Here is a 22,337-nt window from a genome sequence, read left to right on the forward strand (position 1 = left end):
GGGATTGTATACCTTTCTCTGCTGCCAGCTTCACTGAGACCCTGATCCCCACCATGCATTCTAGTAAGCCACTAAGGTAAACTGTTTGCCTTGATAGGCTAACACAGCATTCTGCACTATCACACAGCCTTGATAGGTGCAAGTCTAACTCATCATCTGCTTACACAGATGCTGCTTCTTCCCCGAGAGATGTAGCCAGGGACACAAGGTTCTCTGGCTTAGACTCTCCCTTAGTATGGATATCTCCACTGCTCCCTGGCCCTCTGGATTGGGGACAGGACATCTGAGAGGTGTTTGAGCTGCTTAGTATGAGTAGAATTCAAGTCTAAGAAAGAAAGATACATTTCCTTGTGTGTAATAAATCTGAGTCTCAGTTATTCAGACTGTAGTAAACTAAACACTCTGGTCCAAGTTGCAAGTATTGACTTCCAGGTATTGACTGTAGCCTTGAATGCAGCCAGTTTCACATTGGGTGATGGCTGAGGCCAGCTTCAGGATGAGATTATAGGCAATTCATGGACTAGGTAGAGGCCTGGTGGGAAAGGATAAGCCCCACAGCAGTGCATTAAGCCTTCACAAAATTAGTATTGACTGGATAAATTAGTGATTCTGTCTACATTTGAGCAATTCCAACATGGGTGGGGCAATAAAATAACTCATCTTCAGACTCTTAAAGAATTATTCCTTGTTTTGAATTAAATCTATCTTTATTTAACTCCCAGTCCTTTGTCCTACAAATATCTTTTGAGGCCATATCAATTCTATCCATTCTTTCAAATGAAGACAACTGTCAATGTTCCTGAGCCTTCTTTCTTCATTTCCTTTCATCTGTCCTTATCTGGTGACTCACCTCTGAGCATGCTCCAATACATCTATTTGCCTCTCAAAAGAGTGGTAAAAGAATCAGAAATTTATTTGATTAGCTATATGTGCTAAAACCTGCCTTTATATTCTTCCCTCTTTATGCCATTGTTTGTGGACCCAAGCTAAGTTGTGACATGTAGAACACAATGCCTAATTTGTGGTATAATCCATTATTATTAACTCCTCCATTATACGGACTTCCCTGGTGGCTCAGACGGTAAAGCGTCTGCTTACAATGTAGGAGAGCCGGGTTCGATCCCGTGTCGGGAAGATCCCCTGGAGAAGGAAATGGCAACCCACTCCAATGTTCTTGCCTGGAAAATCCCATGGATGGAGTAGCCTGGTAGGCTACATTCCATGGGGTCGCAGAGTCAGACACGACTGAGCAACTTCACTTTCACCATTATAAAAGAGAATTAAAATAAGATGTTATCTCAGGCCCCACCTCCGTTAGCCTCAGAAGTGGAAATGCTATTCCTGTATTACATCTGCTTTCGAATTTTCAGACCTCGTTGCTGTACTTTGCTCCTTTTAGCCAGGCCCCCTCCAATTAAGCCCCGCCCCCTGAACGTCCCCTAGCCGCGCCCCCCGCTCTCAGCTCCTCAGCGTCCCTCCCACTCGTAGCCCGAGGCGGGAAGCGCTGGACGTAGTTGCTGATTGGCTGGCTGGGGCGCAGCTTGATGGCGTCGGGCTGGCGAGCCCAGGTCCCCGGGCGACTGCCGCCTGTGTGAGAGGGTCTGTGGTCTAGCGTGCTGTGGCTTCGGGGAAAGTGGAGGCACGAGCCCTCCTTACTCTTCGCCATGAGTTTCCTGATCGACTCCAGCATCATGATTACTTCCCAGGTGAGCCACCGCGGCCCGCCTCAGGGCTCCTCAACCTCTCTCCCGAGTCGTCTTCTCCAGGCCTCGGTGATGCGGGCTGGCCCGGAGTCTCGCCCTTGTCGCCTGCGGCTAGTGCCTGCCGCACCCGTGCTCAGCTCCGAGAGGGTGTGGGATTTGCTGCTCCCTGCTCCCTCGCTGTCAGGAGGAGTCCCGCGGCCGTCCGCGTCCCACTCATACTCCATTCCTCCTCCCATCCTACCCCACCTCCCAGTTTCCTTTCCATCTGGGGGAGAGGTCAGGTGTCCTTAGGGCTCAGAGCCGGTGCCGCGGGAAGGGAGCTGTCCCCAAAGCCCCCCGAAGCTCTGGGCTACGCGGCTGATCCATGGATTAGGGAAGAGTGTGGTTCCGGGTGCAGAGTGTGCCACTCGCCAATCCGGCTGGCTCCTGGGGACACGTGAGGGCTTTGTTGGTTAGTTGTCAAATTCTGAATCCGGATGCGGAGGAATTTGTCGCCGTCACTTCAGAGATCTAAGTATCCGTTTTCGTTTGTTAATACCTCCAACGTGTATCCTCTGTTTGCGGCCACGCTTTCAGATCTTTTTCTGACCCTCTCTCCTTCCAGATTAGCCATCTTCATTCATTCGTACAGTCAACAAACACGTTTATGGAGCATTATATAAAGTTCTAAGGCTAAACAGCTAAATAAGACACTGACTTGTCCCTGCTCTATAGAAACTTCGTCTAGTGAGCTTTTTGTTTTTACTATGTAAATTTTTTGAGTTACTTATTTTCTCCACAGCATTTATCATAGCACTGATATCATTTATGTATTCATTTATTTATGAATTTATTTTTTTTGAGAGCCTATCTTTTTAATAGCTCTATCCTCCTTCCAGGTGCAGGCGCTCAGTAAGTATTTATTGGCCAACTGTTAAAATTTGTAGAAGCTCAGACTACCTAATTACTGATCTACCCCCTACCTCATTTCTCCACTAACTTAAGGTATTTTTCTTTAATTGCTCTTTTTTTCAAGTGGCACATGACAGAAACAGTTCCTTCTAGGAGTTTAAAGTAAACTAAATCTTAGGGTGTTTTGTTTTTTTTTCTGTGTTTGTATTACTTTATCCTAATGCTTTTGTCTTTGGAGTGGAGCATTGTCCCTGTTTCTTGAAAAAGTTTTATTGAAATACTTTGGAGTATGAAACAAGTAACATCCCGATAACAATTTTTTTATTTTTAAATTTACCAACTCTTATAAGTTTTCATATTGCTTTTATTGGCTACATAATATTCAAATGTATCAATGTACAAAAATCTGGACATATAATTCTCTTGCTTTTCTAACTTTTCTAAGGCTTCGGGTTTGCCCTTTATGACAACTCAGGGTTATTTTTAGCCCGAGTATCGACTCAGGAAAAATGACAATATTTAAGTAGCATTTTCTTCATTTAGAATAAAAATAAGAATGTCATTGAGGAAATTGGCATTGTATTGTAACCTTTAAGATTTATAGTATGGATATAATTGATAAGTTAAGCCAAGAAAGTGGCTTTCTGATCTTATGTGCCATATAATATTTTAACTTTCACACATGCATTAACATGCAGTATTTAATTCTCAAAGCTGCTCTTTACAAAGGAGGAACTAAGACCCCAAAAAATCCTTTGTGTGGTATCTTCTCTGTTCAAATATTTATGTGGCTACTTCATCATCATTTAGATATCAGTAAAAATGTCACTTCAGGGAGGCTTCACTTGACTCCCTACTCCTAGTCAAGGTTAACATCCATTCCAGCCACCTTCTGTCTCATGTCCTTGTTTTAGTTTCTTCTTCATATCTGTCACTACTGTTTGTTTGTGTTTGTTAGAGGTGAACTTCATGAGTTCCAGGATACTCTCTGTCCTTGTTTCTGCTGTATTTCCCAGCATCTGGATCAGTTTCTGGCACATAGTAGAGGCCTTTTTGTTGTTGTTGAGTTTCTAAATTGTGTCTGACTCTTTGCAACCCCATGGACTGTAGCTCACCAGGCTCCTCTGTCCGTGGGTTTTCCCAGTCAAGAATACTGGAGTGGGTTATCATTTTCTTCTCCAGGGGATCTTCCCAATCCAGGGATGGAACCCGTGTCTCCTGCATTGCAGGTAGATTCTTTACCACTGAGCCACCTGAGAAGTGCTATAGTAGAAGCCTAATAAATATTTAATAAAAAGCACCTTTCTGGAGAGGTGTGATTGCCTTAGAAACATCTCCCCCTCATTTTTCATGTTTTATATGAACTGAAAGATTTATTTGAAAGGAAAACTGAAGTCAGAGATCATATATTGAAGCTGGTTCACCCCAGGCAACATCTTGGTATAGAGATTGTTCATCATTCCACAGGATAAAGTTCACATCCTTAACTGGCTTATGTGGTCTCTTATGATGAGATTCCACTCTTAACCTCTTCAGCCTTGGCCTTCACCATTTCTCACTTCAGTTTATACACTAGCCTTACTGAACTTCGTTTAGTTCCTTAACCTGGCCATGCTGTCATGCCTCCAGGTTTCCGCCAGTCTGTTCTCTTTCTGGACCTTTTTCCCATACGCCTTCTTTCTCCCGACTGGCTCCTACTTAGACTTTGTTTCTCAACATGGATATCCATAAAACCTCTTCCAGACTGGACTAGATACCCCTTGACATATTTTCCTAGTACCCTTTGCCCACTTCCCTTATAGTAGCACTGTCGCATTGTTTCATAATTCCTTGTCTATCTCCTCCATAGGTTACAAACCTTGAGACAGTGTCCATGCTGTCTTGTTCACCCTTCTACCCTTAAGACCTGGTACATATTAGATACCAATAAATATTTGTTAAATAAAAGTGTAAATAAATGATCCAAGAAAGGAATCTTTTTCTAGTCTGTTCTTTCAATTATCCTGCTAATGGCCTTTTTTTTTTTTTATTCTGTAGCTAATTTTCAATTTAGGAGTTATCTTTTGTGAAAGCAACTGTTATCTAACCTCTGTTTTCAGCCTTCTCTACAGTTATAAGACTTATCAGTTCAAGTACACTCTAAGTCTCAAGGTCAAGACTGCACAATTTCAAATATACTCTCTTTTTTGAATAAATGCAGTGCACATTGTTTTATTTGCAAAATGTTTAAAATTGCTTTTCCCTTTTGCATGCTTTTTAGATCTTGTATAATCTTGCCAGAATTTGTATTAATCTTGGACTTCTTGAATTTTCCTGGTATTTTTTAATATTAGTTGTATAAAAGTCTTTTTAAACTTTGTCAATATGAAAGGAAGCCATAATGAAATACAAAGGAGCATATCTCTTTTCTCTTTTTCTCCCATTTCCCGCCCCCTCATAAAGACTTATCAATTTCATTTGTTTTCTTTTCTTGTCTAAAGTCCCATTTCAGAGTGATCTTCGTGAAATATTTTATTTTTTATTATCCATCTCACCATATATACTACCCTCTAAATGCCTAACTTCAACTGCAGTCATGAGTTCAGAAATCATTTAAATATGGCTTCTAAACTATGAATTTAAATGTCTCCACTGGTGATGATTTAAAATAGCTAAAGGATCTCATAAGTAGTCTAGGGGTATTTTGTCCTAATCTATTCACCCTCTTCCTTTTCTACTCGGTCAAATCATGTGTCCAAGCTCCTTCATAGTCACTTGTTTCTTTGCCTGCATATAAAGTCCACAATTGGATCACTGCTGTAGTTTGTGTACTGCTAACTCAGGAACCAATACTGATGCAAAGAACTGACTCATTGGAAAAGACCCTGATCCTGGGAAAGATTGAAGGCAGGAGAAGGGGACAACAGAGGATGAGATGGTTGGATGACATCACCAACTCGATGGACGTGAGTTTGAGTAAGCTCTGGGAGTTGGTGATGGACAGGGAAGCCTGGTGTGCTGCAGTGCATGGGGTTGCAAAGAGTCAGACATGACTGAATGACTGAACTGAACTGAACTCAGGAGCCTGAAGGCTTTTGTGGAAAATCACATATGTGCAGATTGCTGATGCCTTGAGTTTATGGACAGCCTCAGGTCACTGATTCTTTTTTTTTTCCCTTGACTTTAATAAGCTCCTTGTTCCCTTCCTTTCATAATTTCTCTGAGCTTTTAACCACTCTTTTCAAAGCCCCTTTTTTCAATTTCACCTCTCCTGCCCTTACCAGATGACCTCGCCTCCTACTTGATCAACAAAACTGAGGCCAAAAGGTGTGAGCTCCTTCTACATCTTAATCTAAGCAGTTGTCTATGTCCATGACCATTCCCAACTCCTTTCCTCCCATGTCAGAAGATAAGGTGCCCCTTACTCCTGTTTAAAGCCATGTTTTCCACATGTGCCTTAGATTGTGGAGCAGCTTATTGTGAAGTAATTATAAGCACAAGCTTTGGAGTCAGCTACACAGACTTCAGCTTGATCTTGATTCTGACACCCACTATAAATGAGTTAACTTCTGTTAAACCTCAACTATCTCTGTAATGCTGCTGCTGCTGCTGCTAAGTCGCTTCAGTTGTGTCCGACTCTGTGCGACCCCATAGATGGAAGCCCACGAGGCTCCCCCATCCCTGGGATTCTCCAGGCAAGAACACTGGATTGGGTTGCCATTTCCTTCTCCAATGCATGAAAGTGAAAAGGGAAAGTGAGGTAACTCGGTCGTGTCTGACTCTTAGCGAACCCATGGACTGCAGCCTACCAGGCTCCTCTGTCCATGGGATTTTCCAGGCAAGAGTACTGGAGTGGGGTGCCATTGCCTTCTATCTCTGTAATGAGGACAGTCAAACCTACCTTGTCAAGTTTTTATGATTTAATGTTATTGCAAGGCTAAGCACTTAAGAGTTCCTGGAATATACCTTAATGGCCAGTAAAAGATAGCTGTTGCTAAAGATAATAACAACTCACATCCAGTGTTTCTTCTCATATTAGTTTATCTCTTCACTGCTTTCTTCCCCTTGGCCTATAAATTTTTCTCTTTACCCTACATTCTTCTTTAGGCTAATGGTCTAATGTTTTCTGTCTTTCTCATTCTTGGCTGTCCCTTGAGTAATCTGTGTTTATTGTCTCTACTGTGTTACCCCCCATGCACCCCCAACTCAGTGAAGTCTAGTTCCTAGTGCAGTCACATTAAATCATGGACGGAGGAGCCTGGCATATTGGCATATTGCTCTCTTCACTCTATATACTATTCCTGAATGATCTCATATTCTCTGACTGTTTCAACTCTCAGGTGTATTTCAGCCCTCCCTTCATAATCTTTTATGTCAACTTGGATGGCCCTCAAGCACTTAGCATATCTAAAAGTGAACCTGTCATCTTCTTGTCTCCCATCTACATTCCCAAAATTTTTTTCCCTCCAGTAGTCTTTATATAAAGTGGATGGCCTCCTTCTTCATCCTGTATTCCAAACTAGTCATCCTTAATTTCTCCCTGCTGATTTTACCTTCGAAGTACTCAAATCCGTTGCCTCCTCTCCAGCCACTGATGTTTTAATTCATTTCAGTTCAGTTGCTCAGTCGTGTATGACTCTTTGCAACCCCATGAACTGCAGCACACCAGGCCTCCCTGTCCACCACCAGCTCCCGGAGTTTACCCAAACTCATGTCCATTGAGTCAGTGATACCATCCAACCGTCTCATCCTCTGTCGTCCCCTTCTTCTCCTGCCCTCGATCTTTCCCAGCATGAGGGTCTTTTCAAATGAGTCAACTTTTCACATCAAGTGGCCAAAATATTGGAGTTTCAGCTTCAACATCAGTCCTTCCAGTGAACACCCAGGACTGATTTCCTTTAGGATGGACTGGTTGGATCTCCTTGCAGTCCAAGGGACTCTCAAGAGTCTTCTCCAACACCACAGTTCAAAAGCATCAGTTCTGCACTCAGCTTTCTTTATAGTCCAACTCTCACATCCATACATGACCACTGGAAAAGCCATTTTTTACTGTTTTAATTCAGGCCTTTGTTATCTCTCATCTGAACTGCTGCAGCAACCTCCTGTTCTGTTTCTTTCTCTACAGTGTTGTTGCCTTCAGAGAGCCCCCATAGTTTCTCTGTAAAGTAAACCTAGCCATGTCTTTTCCATCCTTCAATAACTCATCACCTACAGACTATGATTCAAGCTGTTTACAGTGACCTTGGGGCTTTCTGTCATTGGTCCTCTATTCCTCCCCTCTTTGCCTCACTTATTTCTTTGAATTTTGTCTCCCAGCAGCACCAAACCATGTGTAGTTACCAGTATATACCATGCTATTTCTCACCTCTGTGCCTTTACTCATGCTCTTTGCTGTCTGAAAAAGACCTGTCCACCCCCACTACCTGTCTTTTACCTGCCTAATTCTTTTGCAACAGTTTAAGAGAGTGTTTGGTTCTTTTGTTTGTTTTAAAATATTTTAGGGACCATGGGAACCTTTGAGTGTGTGTGAATACCTTGAAGCCTCTCTCTAGAAAAATGCATATAATCCTCAAATTTGCACATGATACCAGGTTTAAACTCTAAATTAAAACCTCCTTCAGCCAAGGTATATCTTCCCCAGAAAAATCTGTCCTAACCCCATACCAGATTTGTTTAGTCTTCCTCTTGCGTATTCTTTAACGATATCATGTGCATGTCTCTATCATTGCATGTCCCATCAGTTCAGTTCAGTTCAGTTCAGTCGCTCAGTCGTGTCCGACTCTTTGCGACCCCATGAATCGCAGCACGCCAGGCCTCCCTGTCCATCACCAACTCCCGGAGTTCACTCAGACTCACGTCCATCGAGTCAGTGATGCCATCCAGCCATCTCATCCTCTGTCATCCCCTTCTCCTCCTGCCCCCAATCCCTCCCAGCATCAAAGTCTTTTCCAATGAGTTAACTCTTCGCATGAGGTGGCCAAAGTACTGGAGTTTCAGCTTTAGCATCATTCCTTCCAAAGAAATCCTAGGGCTGATCTCTTTCAGAATGGATTGGTTGGATCTCCTTGCAGTCCAAGGGACTCTCAAGAGTCTTCTCCAACACCATAGCTCAAAAGCATCAATTCTTCGGCACTCAGCCTTCTTCACAGTCCAACTCTCACATCCATGCATGACCACAGGAAAAACCATAGCCTTGACTAGACGGACCTTAGTCGGCAAAGTAATGTCTCTGCTTTTGAATATGCTATCTAGGTTGGTCATAACTTTTCTTCCAAGGAGTAAGCATCTTTTAATTACACTATAATTATTTAGTGTCTTTACCACTATACTGTACCTCCTTGAGAGTAGTAACAGTCTTACTCATCTTTGTGTCCTCATCACTTAGCACAGTACATAGAAGTTGTTACCAAAGAATTGAGGTTGAATGTTCCTGAAGAACAAGCCATCTTTCACTGTGCACCATTTATCCATTCAGCAAACATTTATGGGGAGCCTGCTATGTCCTGGGCATTGTGCTGGGTGCTGAAATACAAAGATTGGCAAGACAAACGTGACTCTTACCCTCACAGAACTTACAGTCTTTTTAAAAAGAATATGTTTAAATTAGACATTAGAAAACTGTGTGGCAAGTGCTTTGGTAAGGGAAATACAAGGTAGGATAATAGGATTATATAAAAAGAGCAAGTTATCTGTATTTGGGAGGCCAGAGAAGGTCTTCTAGAGGTAATAATAGTTAAGATTTGTAGGATAAGTAAGGAGGGGACTGGAGAGAAGTTCCTGTCAAAGGATAACATCTGGAAAGGTCTTGGTATGAAAGAATGTTATATCTAAAGACGCACAGGCAGTTCCATGTGGCTGAAAACATGAATTTGGTGAATAGGAGGGACACAGTACGAGGAGGAAGAATCTGCTAAACCATACTCGAGAGTTCACACTTGCTCCTGAAGTGAGTTGGAAGGCATAAAAGAATTTTATTCTGAAATAATGCCACTCACAGCAACATGGATGGACCTAGAGATTATCATACTAAGTAAATCAGAGAGAAAGACAAATATGATATCACTTATATTTGGAATCTGAAGTATGACACGAACTTACTTATGAAATAGAAACAGACTCACAGACATAGAAAACACACTTATGGCTACCAAAGGGGAAAAGGGGTGAGGGAGGAATAAATTCAGTTTTCAGTTAGCAGGTGCAAACTATTATACATAAAATAAGCAACAAGTTCCTACTGCATAGCACAGTATTGGAAACCATATCCAATATCCTGTAACCGTAATGGAAAGGAATATGGAAAACAATATGTGTGTGCCTGTGTGTATATATATGTATATGTATAACTGAATACACCAGAAACTAACACAACCTTTTAAAGCAACTATAATTTTTAAAAAGAATTTTATTCTTTGATAACATTCCTAGCCAATACAAGAAGAGGAGTTGTGTCAGAGTATGTGTATGTGGAGAAGGTATTTACCAGTGAAAAACAAATGAGCTTTAGAACAATCAACAGAGCTGTCATGTGGCTACTGTCTTAATTTGTGCCCAACTTAAAACATGTTCTAAAACAAGGATAATTTCAAAAATTGAAGAGCATTTCAACATCTGGTCCACTGTTGAGGACTTTAATAAGTAGGTGTTATATGAGTGGATGTCACCTTTAATCTCTAAAATAAGCTATTTAGTTAGGCAACCTTTTATCATAAAATAGTCTGTAAAAGGCATTTCTCAAAAGATTATGTATTGACATGCTGATCTTCTATCTTCTTTCTCCCCCAGATACTTTTCTTTGGATTTGGGTGGCTTTTTTTCATGCGACAGCTGTTTAAGGACTACGAGGTGAGAAGAGATCATTTTGATTATGCTAATATTATGTCAACTTATTGTTTTAAATGGGAAAAGAAAAATACCTCCATTAAAGGAAAAATCATGTTTGATAAAAACAATTATCATATTATATCACTTATATGTGAAATCTAAAAAAATGATATAGGTGAACTTATTTACAACATAGAAGTCGACTCACAGACATAGAAAACAAACTCATGGTTACCATGGGGAAAGTGGAGGAAGGGGGAAAAGGGATAAATTGGGACTTTGGGTTTACAGATATACACTACTACATATAAAAAGATAAGTAACAAGGGTCTACTGTAGAGCACAAGGAATTGTATTCAGTATCTTATAATAACCTGTAATGGAAAAAATCTGAAATATGTGTGTGTGTGTGTATAAATCACTTTGCTGTACATCTGAAACATTTTAAATCAGCTATCACTTTCACTTTTCACTTTCATGCATTGGAGAAGGAAATGGAAACCCACTCCAGTGTTCTTGCCTGGAGAATCCCAGGGACGGCGGAGCCTGGTGGGCTGCCGTCTGTGGGGTCGCACAGAGTCAGACACGACTGAAGTGACTTAGCAGCAGCATACTTCAATTAAAAAACCATTTATGCTTGAACTTTCATGACCTGTGATGGTCAAAAAAAAATTTTTAGAGATAATCATGTTCACTCCCAAGATGGGAAGCTTTTGCTACTATAATATATAGTTCTTAAATTGGAGAATATAATTAAGCTTAGTTGATTTTTTTTTTTTAATGCTAGTCATATATAGCCCAGAAGCCAGGATCAAGAAATATCATGGTATAGTCATATTAGTATACACACCAATAGCAAATAGTTCTTTGGGAGAGAATTTAACTTGTAATGTCTCATAAATGTACTCATTCATTTGGGTATCTAGCATTCAGTGTTAATTATCAGTCTGACATCCTAAGTTAATTCTAAGGCTGGTCTGATTCATATCTTAGGGTTTGAATTCAGAAAGACAACAGCCTACACTGGACATTTCCTGATTAATCTTCCTCATTTAGTAATAAGCTCAATGGTCATGGACTATCTGGGGTCATTTCTAGTATGTTCTCCATTAAACTTCCCCAGGGAGTTTGAGTTGTTGTCTAAAAGAGCCCAGAATTCTAGAGATTCTCTTCTGCTCACTACTGTAAGGCCTCCTAGGAGAGGTTCTAAAACTGTTTCAAGGTCTGTGCAAAATGTTGAAGAAACCCTTTTAGAACTAACCTGTATATCTAAATCTGTCATTTTTTGTCACTGTACATCAGGAATTCTAAGTGCTACTTCTGACCTTGTCACTTCCTCTTGTGCTTTAAATTTTTCATCCACAAGAGGATGATGGTAATAGTGACCTATGAATTAGAAGTACAACCTATTTTCATCTATTCTTTTAGCTCTAGACAGGTTACTGTCATGGTCCTGTTTCTAATAACTTGAGAATTTCTTCAAAATAAGTTTTCTGACTTGTAATCATCAACTCAATATTTCACACAAGGAAATGACTTTTAGTCTCTATTTGACTTTTAACAGGTACGTCAGTATGTGGTACAGGTGATCTTCTCTGTAACTTTCGCATTTTCTTGCACCATGTTTGAGCTCATCATCTTTGAAATCTTAGGAGTATTGAATAGCAGGTGAGTAAGAGTACTAATTATGTCTCCTCTTAAAGAGACCTACGTTACTTTCTTTATGGTGGAAGATTTACTGGGATCCCGTAGCTGAAAAAAAATCCACGTGTAGTTAGCTTAGTCTCAGTAACTGTAATAATCATAGCCAGTATGGGTTCAGGAACCTAGTAACTGGCTTGACAAAGATTGTAAAATAGCAGGAAAACAAGTCTGAACATTAGTTCTGAAGTACTAATTGAGACTGGGCTGTGAGAACCTAGGTCCCAGGCTTTACTACAAGAAGTTTTATTTTTCTCAAGCTGCTCTCTGATTGAATCCAAGGAAGAGCTCTTCACATTATCCTGCTGATGGAGAAATCTCTACCTGAAAAGATCCAAATTCCTCCGAGCTAGTTAAGGGCTTCTATGAAAACTAAACTCCAGTTCTTAACAATCTAGTTAATTTTGTTTATTTCATAGGCATGTTCAAGTCTGATTGAACTTAAGAGTGTTCTTTAAAGTGATTTAAAAAAGTAACTCCTGTCCTCCAAAAAAATAGACCTGTTATGAACAGTCTGTCCAAAATATTTCTTGCTTGTTAAACTGCAAGCTTCCTTTTTTTAAGGGGCCAGTATTTGTGTTTAGAGTACATCAGCTATTCTGTGTAGAGTTTTGTTATACTTTAAAAAAATCACTACATGGAAAATTCTTAAGAATAAAGTGGCATTGGCTCTGTAGTCAGAAATCAATGCTGAGCTAAGCTAAGCTGTGTAACTCATTACATATAGATCCCTGAGTCTTGAGACTTATAAACAGATTATATTCTCAAATTCCTATTTTGAGAATCAGAGTTGATGATTATAGTCTCTTGATGGATAAATTAAGAACTTGTGAAACAGGAATATGTTCTGACTTTGTGGTTTTTAAATTTGTTCTTTAATAATCCAAACCTTTCTTGGGTGAGCTAAATATAGATCCTATGACTATTGAGACTAGGCAAGTGTTATTTTACATGCTAATTATTAAATTTTACTTAAGGGTCCAGAAATAAACCAAAGCATATACAGTCAACTGTTTGACAAGGGAGCCAAGAATACTCAATGGAGAAAAGACTTCACTATCTTTTCAGTATTGAAGAAAATATCTTCAATAAAAGATAGAGGGAAAATTAGATATTCACATGTAATAGAGTGAAACTTGACCCCCATCTTATATTACTCACAAAAATTAACTGGAAATGGATTCAGTTCAGTCGCTCAGTTGTCTGACTCTGCAACCCCATGGACTGCAGCATAGACTGGTTTGATCTTGCAGTTCCAGGGGACTCTCAAGAATCTTCTCCAACACCACAGTTCAAAAGCATCAATTCTTCCACACTCAGCTTTCTTTATGGTCCAACTCTCACATCCATACCTGACTACTGGAAAAACCATAGCGTTGACTAGATGGACCTTTCTTGGCAAAGTAATGTCTCTGCTTTTTAATATGCCATCTAGGTTGGTCCTTATTCCAAGGAGTAAGAGTCTTTTAATTTCATGGCTGCAGTCACCCTCTGCAGTGATTTTGGAGCCCCTAAAAATAAAGTCTCTCGCTGTTTCCACTGTTTCCCCATCTATTTGCCATGAAGTGATGGGACCAGATGCCATGATCATAGTTTTCTGAATGTTGAGCTTTAAGTCAACTTTTTACTCTCCTCTTTGACTGTCATCAAGAGGCTCTTTAGTTTTCCTTCACTTTCTACCATAAGGGTGGTGTTATCTGCATATCTTAGGTTATTGCTTTTTCTCTTGGAAGTCTTGATTCCAGCTTGTGCTTCATCCAGCCCACTGTTTCTCATGACGTACTCTGCTTATAAGTTAAATAAGCAGGGTGACAATGTACAGCCTTGATGTACTCCTTTCCCTGTTTAGAATCAGTCTGTTGTTCCATGTTTAGTTCTAACTGTTGCTTCCTGACCTGCATACAGATTTCTCAAGAGGCAGGTCAGGTGGTCTGGTATTCCCATCTCTTTAAGAATTTTCCATAGTTCGTGGTGATCCACACATCAAAGATTTTGGCATAGTCAATAAAGCAGAAATAGATGTTTTTCTGGAACCCTCTTGCTCTTTTGATAATCCAACGGATTTTGGCAATTTGAACTCTGGTTCCTGTGCCTTTTCTAAATCTAGCTTGACCATCTGGAAGTTCACAGTTCACGTACTGTTGAAGCCTGGCTTAGAGAATTTTGAACATTACTTTACTAGTGTGTGAGATGCGTGCAATTGTGCGGTAGCTGGAGCATTCTTAGGCATTGTCTCTCTTTGGGATTAGAATGAAAACTTCTCCAGTCCTGTGGCCACTGCTGAGTTTTCCAAATTTGCTGGCATATTGAGTGCAGCACTTTCACAGCCTCACCTTTTAGGATTTGAAATAGCTCAACTAGAATTCCATCACCTCCACTAGCTTTGTTTGTAGTGGTGCTTCCTAAGGCCCACTTGACTTCACATTCCAGGATGTCTGGCTCTAGGTGACTGATCATACCATCATGATTACTTGGGTCATAAAGATCTTTTTTGTATAGTTATTCTGTGTATTCTTGCCACCTCTTCTTAATATCTTCTGCTTCTGTTAGGTCCATACCATTTCTGTCCTTTATTGAGCCTATCTTTGCACGAAATGTTCCCCTGGTATTGCTAATTTTCTTGAAGAGATCTTGAAATGGATTAAAGACTTAAATGTAAAACTTGAAACCATGCAGCTCTTAGAAGAAAATATAGCAGAAAAACTCCTTGAAAATATTTTTTTTGGAAATCACACCTAAAGCACAAACAGCAACATACAAAACAAACAGGTGGAACTATGTCAAACTAAAACGCTTCTGCACAGTAAAATGAACCATCAACAAAATGAAAAGATCACCTATAGAAGGGAAAAAAACATTTGCAAATCGTGTATTTGATATGGAGTTAATATCCAGAGCATATAAAGAACTTGTAACTCAATAGCGAAAAAACAAATAATCCAATTTTAAAATGGGCAAAGGACCTGAATAGACATTTTCCAAAGATTTATCAGGCCAACGGGTATGTGAAAAAATGCTCAACATTACTAGTCATTAGAGAGATGACACCTCATATCTGTTAGAGTGGCTATTATCAGAAAGACAAAAGATAACAAATAGTGGTCTTAGAGAGAAAAGGGAACCTTTGTGCACTATTGCTGGGATTGTAAATTGATACAGCTGCTATGGAAAACAGTGTGGAGGCTCCTCAAAAAACTAAAAATAGAACTACCATATGATCCAGCAATTCCACCTCTGAAAGTATGTCCAAAGAAAATGAAAACACTAACTCGAAACACCTCATGTTCATTGCAGCATTATTTACAGTAGTCAAGACATGAAACAACCTCAGTGTCCATGGAGAGATGAATGGATAAAGTATGAAGTGTATATACAGTGATGAATGATGAAATCCTTCCATTTGTGACAATATGGATGGACCTTGAAGGCATTATGCTAAGTGAAACAAATCAGACAGAGAAAGACAAATACTGTATGGTTTCACTTATATGTGGAACCTAAAAGCAAAAACAAAATTAAGAACACCAAACTCTTAGAAAAAGAGATCAGATTAGTGGTTGCTAGAGGGAGTTTGGTCCAGTACTCTTGCCTGGAAAATCCCATGGACGGAGGAGCCTGGTGGGCTGCAGTCCATGGGGTCGCTAAGAGTCGGACACGACTGAGCAACTTCACTTTCACTTTTCACTTTCATGCATTGGAGAAGGAAATGGCAACCCACTCCAGTGTTCTTGCCTGGAGAATCCCAGGGACAGGGGAGCCTGGTGGGCTGCTGTCTATGGGGTCGCACAGAGTCAGACACAACTGAAGTGCAGCAGCAGAGTTTGGAGGAGGGGAAATTGAAAGAAGGTGGCTAATTTGCTGTGTAATATGTGGGAAAGTTAAGAGTAAATCCTGAGAGTTCTCATCATGAGAGTCTGAGAGTTTGTTTTTTCTTTTTTTACTGTATCTAAATGAGAGAATGATGTTGACTAAACCTTTTTAATCATTTCACAATATATGTAAATCAAACCATCATTGTGGACGCCTAAAGCTTATTTAGTGGTCTGTGTCAGTTATTTCTCAATAAAACTAGAAAAAAAATTTTTTATTATCACAACCTGAAAGTTTTACTGCTGACCAGAGGTCAGCAACCATTCCTGTAAAGAGCCAGAGAGTAAATACTTTCGGCTCTGTGGACCACACTATTTCTATTGTAACTTCTCAACCTTGCTATTGAAGAGCCAAAGCAGCCAGAGGCAATATGTAATCAAATGGGTGTGACTGTGTTCCAGGAAAACTTCATTTATAAAAACAGGTGACTGACTGGCCATGAGTAATGTCTAGGTAGTTTAGAAAGGACTTTGACTCAGTCTAAAACCAAAATTACTGTTTTTGGTAGCTGATGTCCCCCAACTTTTGACTCATTTATTGTTAATAATCCCATATAGTAAGATATGTCCCTCAGTTACTTGGATTTATATTCCTCAAATAGCTTATCTTAAAGTTTATGAAAGTAACATTGCTAAATCTGGTTCTTCTGTAGGTCTTTCTGTAGGTCCTTTTTGGGGACTGGGTAGGCTTCAGTTATACCTGTTTTTTTATACTAACAGTTGGTCCTACAATGTAACAGAATTATGGATTGTGATCATATATTATTAACTGTGCATTGACTATTCAGAATAGTTTTCAAAGGAAAATCTTTGCCCTGAACAAGAGTATTCTTTTGGCTCATCTCTAAGCAGAAGTGCTGTAGCCTCCTATTCAAATATGTAATCTTGTTGGTATCCTTAATTTTCTCAAGAGACTGTCACTTTACCCTCAGCTCAAATTGCGGTTAAAATATATGGTTTGCTTTTAATGGGCAATATGGATTACACTTGTTATTTCAAACCCACTGCCTCCCAGTATCTTTTAGAAACTTAGTTGAAATACTGAGTACAGTTGCCTGGAGGATGTGCATGTTGTTTCTCTAAATGCTCAAAAGTGAGTAATCCAGATGAGCAAAAGCTGTCAGTTTATTTATACTAAATGGTATTGGCTCTCTGTAGGATAGCCTTTACTAAATAGCTCTGTGTGTTATGATTCCTGCCATATAAGGAGTAAAAAGTAAGAAATAGCCCACTGAAACTCACTGATGTTTCTCTTGAAAGGATGGTGTGAAGAACCATTGTTAATTGCCCTCATATTTTCTTCTTTAAGAAATCTTTGGAGAAATTTCAATATGATCATGGTAATAATTCAGTTATAATTAGTAATAATTATGCTTCCCTTATAATTTGTTTTTCTTACATACTCTATGATGTATCAAACTGATCGAATTTTCTATTTTACATTGGCCATTAGAAAATGTAAGCTAAGTTTATGACCCACCTGTAGCAAGTTTCTAGAACTCTAAGGTGTGAATTTTCATAATAACCATCAGGCCTAGCCTGATATTCTACATATATTTTGCCATTGTTTTTCCTTCCTTTCATATTACCTTATAGTTTTTTTCATCATCTTGTATTTAATATATACTCATAAGCCATTTAACTACTTAACCTTCTTTGAAACCAGGCCTAGTTTTAAGTAAGTTTAAAATCAATAAATACAAAGGACACCATCAAGAAAGTTTACAGATATCCCAGACATGGGAGAAAATTTTTGTAAACCATAAATCTGATATAAGACTTCTATCTTGAATATGTAAAGAACTCTAACAACTCAATGATAAAAAAAAAATAATAACACAGTCAAAAATTAGACAAAGGAAAAAAAAAATGGACAAAGGATCTGAGTAGGCATTTCTCCAAATAAGATATGCAAATGGTGGAAAAGCTAAAAAGTGGAACAACCAAATGTCCACCAGCTAATGAATGGATAAACGAAATGTGGCATATCCATACAATGGTATGAATATTCAGTTCAGTTCAGTCTCTCAGTCATGTCCAACTCTTTGCGACCCCATGAATCGCAGCATGCCAGGCCTCCCTGTCCATCACCAACTCCCGGAGTTCACTCAAACTCAAGTCCATCGAGTCAGTGATGCCATCCAGCCATCTCATCCTCGGTCGTCCCCTTCTCCTCCTGCCCCCAATCCCTCCCAGCATCAGTCTTTTCCAATGAGTCAACTCTTCACATGAGGTGGCCAGAAGTTTCAGCTTCAGCATCACTCCTTCCAAAGAACACCCGGGGCTGATCTCCTTTAGAATGGACTGGTTGGATCTCCTTGCAGTCCAAGGGACTCTCAAGAGTCTTCTCCAACACCACAGTTCAAAACCATCAATTCTTCGGTGCTCAGCCTTCTTCACAGTCCAATTCTCACATCCATACACGACCACAGGAAAAACCATAGCCTTGACTAGATGGACCTTAGTCGGCAAAGTAATGTCTCTGCTTTTCAACATGCCACCTAGGTTGGTCATAACTTTTCTTCTAAGGAGTAAGCATCTTTTAATTTCATGGCTGCAGTCACCATCTGCCGTGATTTTGGAGCCCCAAAAAATAAAGTCTGACACTGTTTCCACTGTTTCCCCATCTATTTCCCATGAAGTGATGGGACCAGATGCGGTATGAATATCATTCAGCCATAAAAAGGAGTGAAACACTGATAGATGCTGCACATGGATGAACCTTGAAAACTTAATGCTAAGTTAAAGAAGTCAGTCACAAAAGATCATATATTACATGAATCCATGTACATGAAATGTCCAGAATGTGCAAGTCCATAGAGACAGAGTATATTGGCACTTTCCTAGGACTGGTGGTGGTGGTGGTTTAGTTGCTAAGTTGTGTCCGATTCTTGCAACCCCCTGGCAGGAGTCCAGCTAGCCTCCTCTGTCCATGGGATTCTCCAGGCAAGAGTACTGGAGTGGGTTGCCATTTCCTTCTCCAGGGAATCTTCCTGACCCAGGAATCGAACCCAGGTTTCCTGCATTGCAGGCAGATTCTTTACTGACTGAGCTATACAGAAAGCTCCTCTTCTTAAGACTGGGGAGGCTGAACAGAAAGGGGAGTGATTGCTAATGGGTACTGGGTTTCATTGTGGACTGATGAAAATGTTCTAAAATTGATTGTAGCAGTGGTTGCACAATGTGAATATGCTGAAAACCCTTATATTGTACACTTTAAATATGTGAATTATGTCTCAGGAAATTGTTATAAAAAGTCCTAAAAATCAATAAATAAAATAATTTATAAGCAGTAGTGAAAGTAATCATGAAGATCAGATGTTTAGTTATACTGAGGTTACAGAAGAAGTATTTATGTGTCTTTATAATGCGTATTATTAACATTTATTTTCTTTTAACTCATATTGAAATATGACTCCCAGTGTTAAGTGAAACAATAGTCATCTACCAGTAATAATATATATTGATACATGTTATTATATATTGCCTATTAATATAACCAGAGCATTAACAGTCTCAATTAAAAAAATGAAATTCTTAGGAGGTTACTATGGCCGTATATACCTTTCAGAACTTTATAATAAATTTTTTAATCTCTATAAATGAGTAGATAGTAACAGCCTAGTTGACTAATGAGAGGAAATATATTCAGTATTGAGTTCAAAGAGCAAGAGAGCCTTTGGAAGACTAAAGAGAGTGAAAATAGCTGCCCTTTTCCCCTCCTAGTGATAATTCTTTGACATTTGTTTCAGCTCCCGTTATTTTCACTGGAAAATGAACCTGTGTGTAATTTTGTTGATCCTGGTTTTCATGGTGCCTTTTTACATTGGCTATTTTATTGTGAGCAACATCCAACTACGTGAGTATTTTACCCTCATATCAGCACATGATTAAGATGAGTGTTCTTAGGGATTGAGGCTGCAGAGAGCTTCATTTCTATATTACTTTCAGTAGCTACTGTTATTTGGGGGCACCTCATATACAGCATCTTTAAAAGGTTAGCACAAAATAAATATTAAATGAATGATTAGGTTATTTGTCCTGCCACAACTTTATTTCTCTTTCTACTAGAATGTCTTTCCTTTCATTTTTCCAATTCAGGATACTATTTGTACTTGTTGATTTGTACTGGGGATTGTTATTAGTACTTTATCAGAAAATGACTTTTTCCCCCTCTTCAACTGTCATTTTAAAAGACTTCTTCATTCTTAAAAAAAAGACTCCCCTAATTCAACTAGGTTTCTCTTATAATGGTAAGAAGTTTAGAAAACAATTTCTAAAACTTATGTTGTTCCACCATTCATTTACCAAGTGAACAAGGCAGCCAAATATTAATTAGGATGATCCCATAAACTTATGTAAAGAAAACTGTTTTATATATACTTATTTCACCTTGTCTCCTCTTTCTTAGTACATAAACAGCGACTGCTTTTTTCCTGTCTCTTATGGTTGACCTTTATGTATTTCTTCTGGAAACTAGGAGATCCATTTCCCATTCTCAGCCCCAAACATGGTGAGTGTATGTGGTGGGGAGAGGAAAAGGGTTGTTTATCATTTTCTACTTTGAAAAAAATCAATTTTTATAAACTACTTATTATGGGAAACACAGCAAGTTATTTCTGTAAAAAAATGTCTGGTTTTGAACTGGATTTTTCTTTCATCCTAGGAGGTATCAGATGTTGGTTTGGGAACAGACTTCTGTCATTTTAGAGCAGGAGTTTTGACTTTAGGTTAGTGAATGAACTTTAAGGGAATAATGGATTGAGAAAGGTATCCTTAACCTTTTCCCCTGGTATTTTATGCAGAATGATGAGAATGTATATGTATATTTGGAAGTGAAGTATCCATAAGCTCTTATGAGATTCCCAAAGTGGTCTGTGACCCAGAAGGTAAATGGTCAGTGCTCAAGTGATAATGAAGATCATCTCTAGGGAGTGTATGTATTCTGAGAAAGAGCAATGACATAAAACTCTATTAGTAGATGAAAAGCTTTTTAGGAGTTAGTGTCTCTCCACACAAAAAAGTTCATTTTAAATGCAACAACCAGTCATGGACAGAGCCCTGCTTTCTATGCTCAAAATCCCTCAACAAGCAAGTTCTTCTAGAACTACTCCAGAAATAAATACTCCTCCAGAATATATATGTATATATGTTAGATTAGAGCACCTGCCTATAGTGGATCTACTGGGACTTTCATATACTGAAGCTTTTTTTTTTAATACACATCTTTTCATTTTACTGTCCTGCTGTACCTATCAGAGAAGGCAATGGCAACCCACTCCACTACTCTTGCCTGGAAAATCCCATGGATGGAGGAGCCTGGTGGGCTGCAGTCCATGGGGTCATTAAGAGTTGGACACGACTGAGTGACTTCACTTTCACTTTTCCCTTTCATGCATTGGAGAAGGAAATGGCAACCCACTCCAGTGTTCTTGCCTGGAGAATCCCAGGGACGGGGGAGCCTGGTGGGCTGCTGTCTATGGGGTCGCACAGAGTCAGACACGACTGAAGCAACTTAGCAGCAGCACCAGCTGTACCTATCAGGGTTCTTATAGCAGAAAACAGATTCTATGCTAACTGTTTAAAGCAGGAAGTGGTTTATTACAATGTATTGGGAGTTTTCAGAAATTCTGGTAAAGCAGGGTATCAAACTTGAGTGCTGCATAGTAAAGAGAAACACCCAACCACATAGTACTAAATTAGGAGGAAAAAGAAAGCCATAGAAGTTGTCATCTGCCACTTAGGACCTATGATCGGGGACCAGACATTAGAAATGGCTCCAGCTGCTCCAGTTCCCAAGTGCTGTCTTCACTCCCACTTTATTCACGTCTGTGTTTGAGGTCTTACATGGGCAAGTGAATATGAGGCAACCCAGGTGACATTCAGAATCTTAGCTTCAAGGAAATCTGGGAAAGTGCTTTTGGCTTTCCAGATTCTATAGGAAAAGAAGTCATGCTAGAAAGGCATGGAAATGAGTGGTGCCTAAGCCAGTATCTTGAATCTGCCATACCTCCCAGGTGCCCTTTCATGTCTAGTCATTGCCTAGAGCAGGGATCTGGGGGAGAGAAGTTTTAAGACTCTTCTCCAGGAGTGTCAGAGGAAATGTGCAGTTTTTAAAAGCATTTGCAATGTCATAAATAACTGTGTATTTTTTTCATAAAAATAGTTGTTTTGAAATTTCACATAACATCAAAAAGTCCCCAAAAGTTAAGAAACACCAGCATACCAAAATCCTTTATATTCTTATCGTGTCATACAAGACTTCCCGCGTCCTGACTGTTCTCTTTCTCTGTCTGTCCTCCAGTCCTGCCAAATTACTTAAAGTTTCTAGAACTGTTCTATCAGGCTGGATAGTCCTTCAGCTCTGTTC

General features: G+C 39.5%; 1 protein-coding gene across 2 annotated transcripts in view; it reads left to right on the top strand.

The window, feature by feature from the left end:
- The first annotated feature begins 1,447 nt into the window (after positions 1 to 1,447).
- Positions 1,448 to 22,337, top strand: part of GPR89A (G protein-coupled receptor 89A) — a 46,407-nt gene continuing 25,517 nt past the window's right edge. The window contains exons 1-5 of one of the 2 annotated variants that reach the window (XM_069602711.1): positions 1,448 to 1,706; positions 10,359 to 10,418; positions 11,962 to 12,065; positions 19,720 to 19,826; positions 20,379 to 20,480. In XM_069602711.1, the coding sequence (XP_069458812.1) occupies positions 1,665 to 1,706; positions 10,359 to 10,418; positions 11,962 to 12,065; positions 19,720 to 19,826; positions 20,379 to 20,480 (415 nt within the window). In that variant the 5' untranslated portion in view covers positions 1,448 to 1,664. The remainder of the gene's footprint in view (positions 1,707 to 10,358; positions 10,419 to 11,961; positions 12,066 to 19,719; positions 19,827 to 20,378; positions 20,481 to 22,337) is intronic. The other variant, XM_069602722.1, reaches the window with a different exon arrangement.

Source organism: Ovis canadensis, chromosome 1 (genome assembly GCF_042477335.2).
Source record: "Ovis canadensis isolate MfBH-ARS-UI-01 breed Bighorn chromosome 1, ARS-UI_OviCan_v2, whole genome shotgun sequence".
Lineage (NCBI taxonomy): Eukaryota > Metazoa > Chordata > Mammalia > Artiodactyla > Bovidae > Ovis > Ovis canadensis.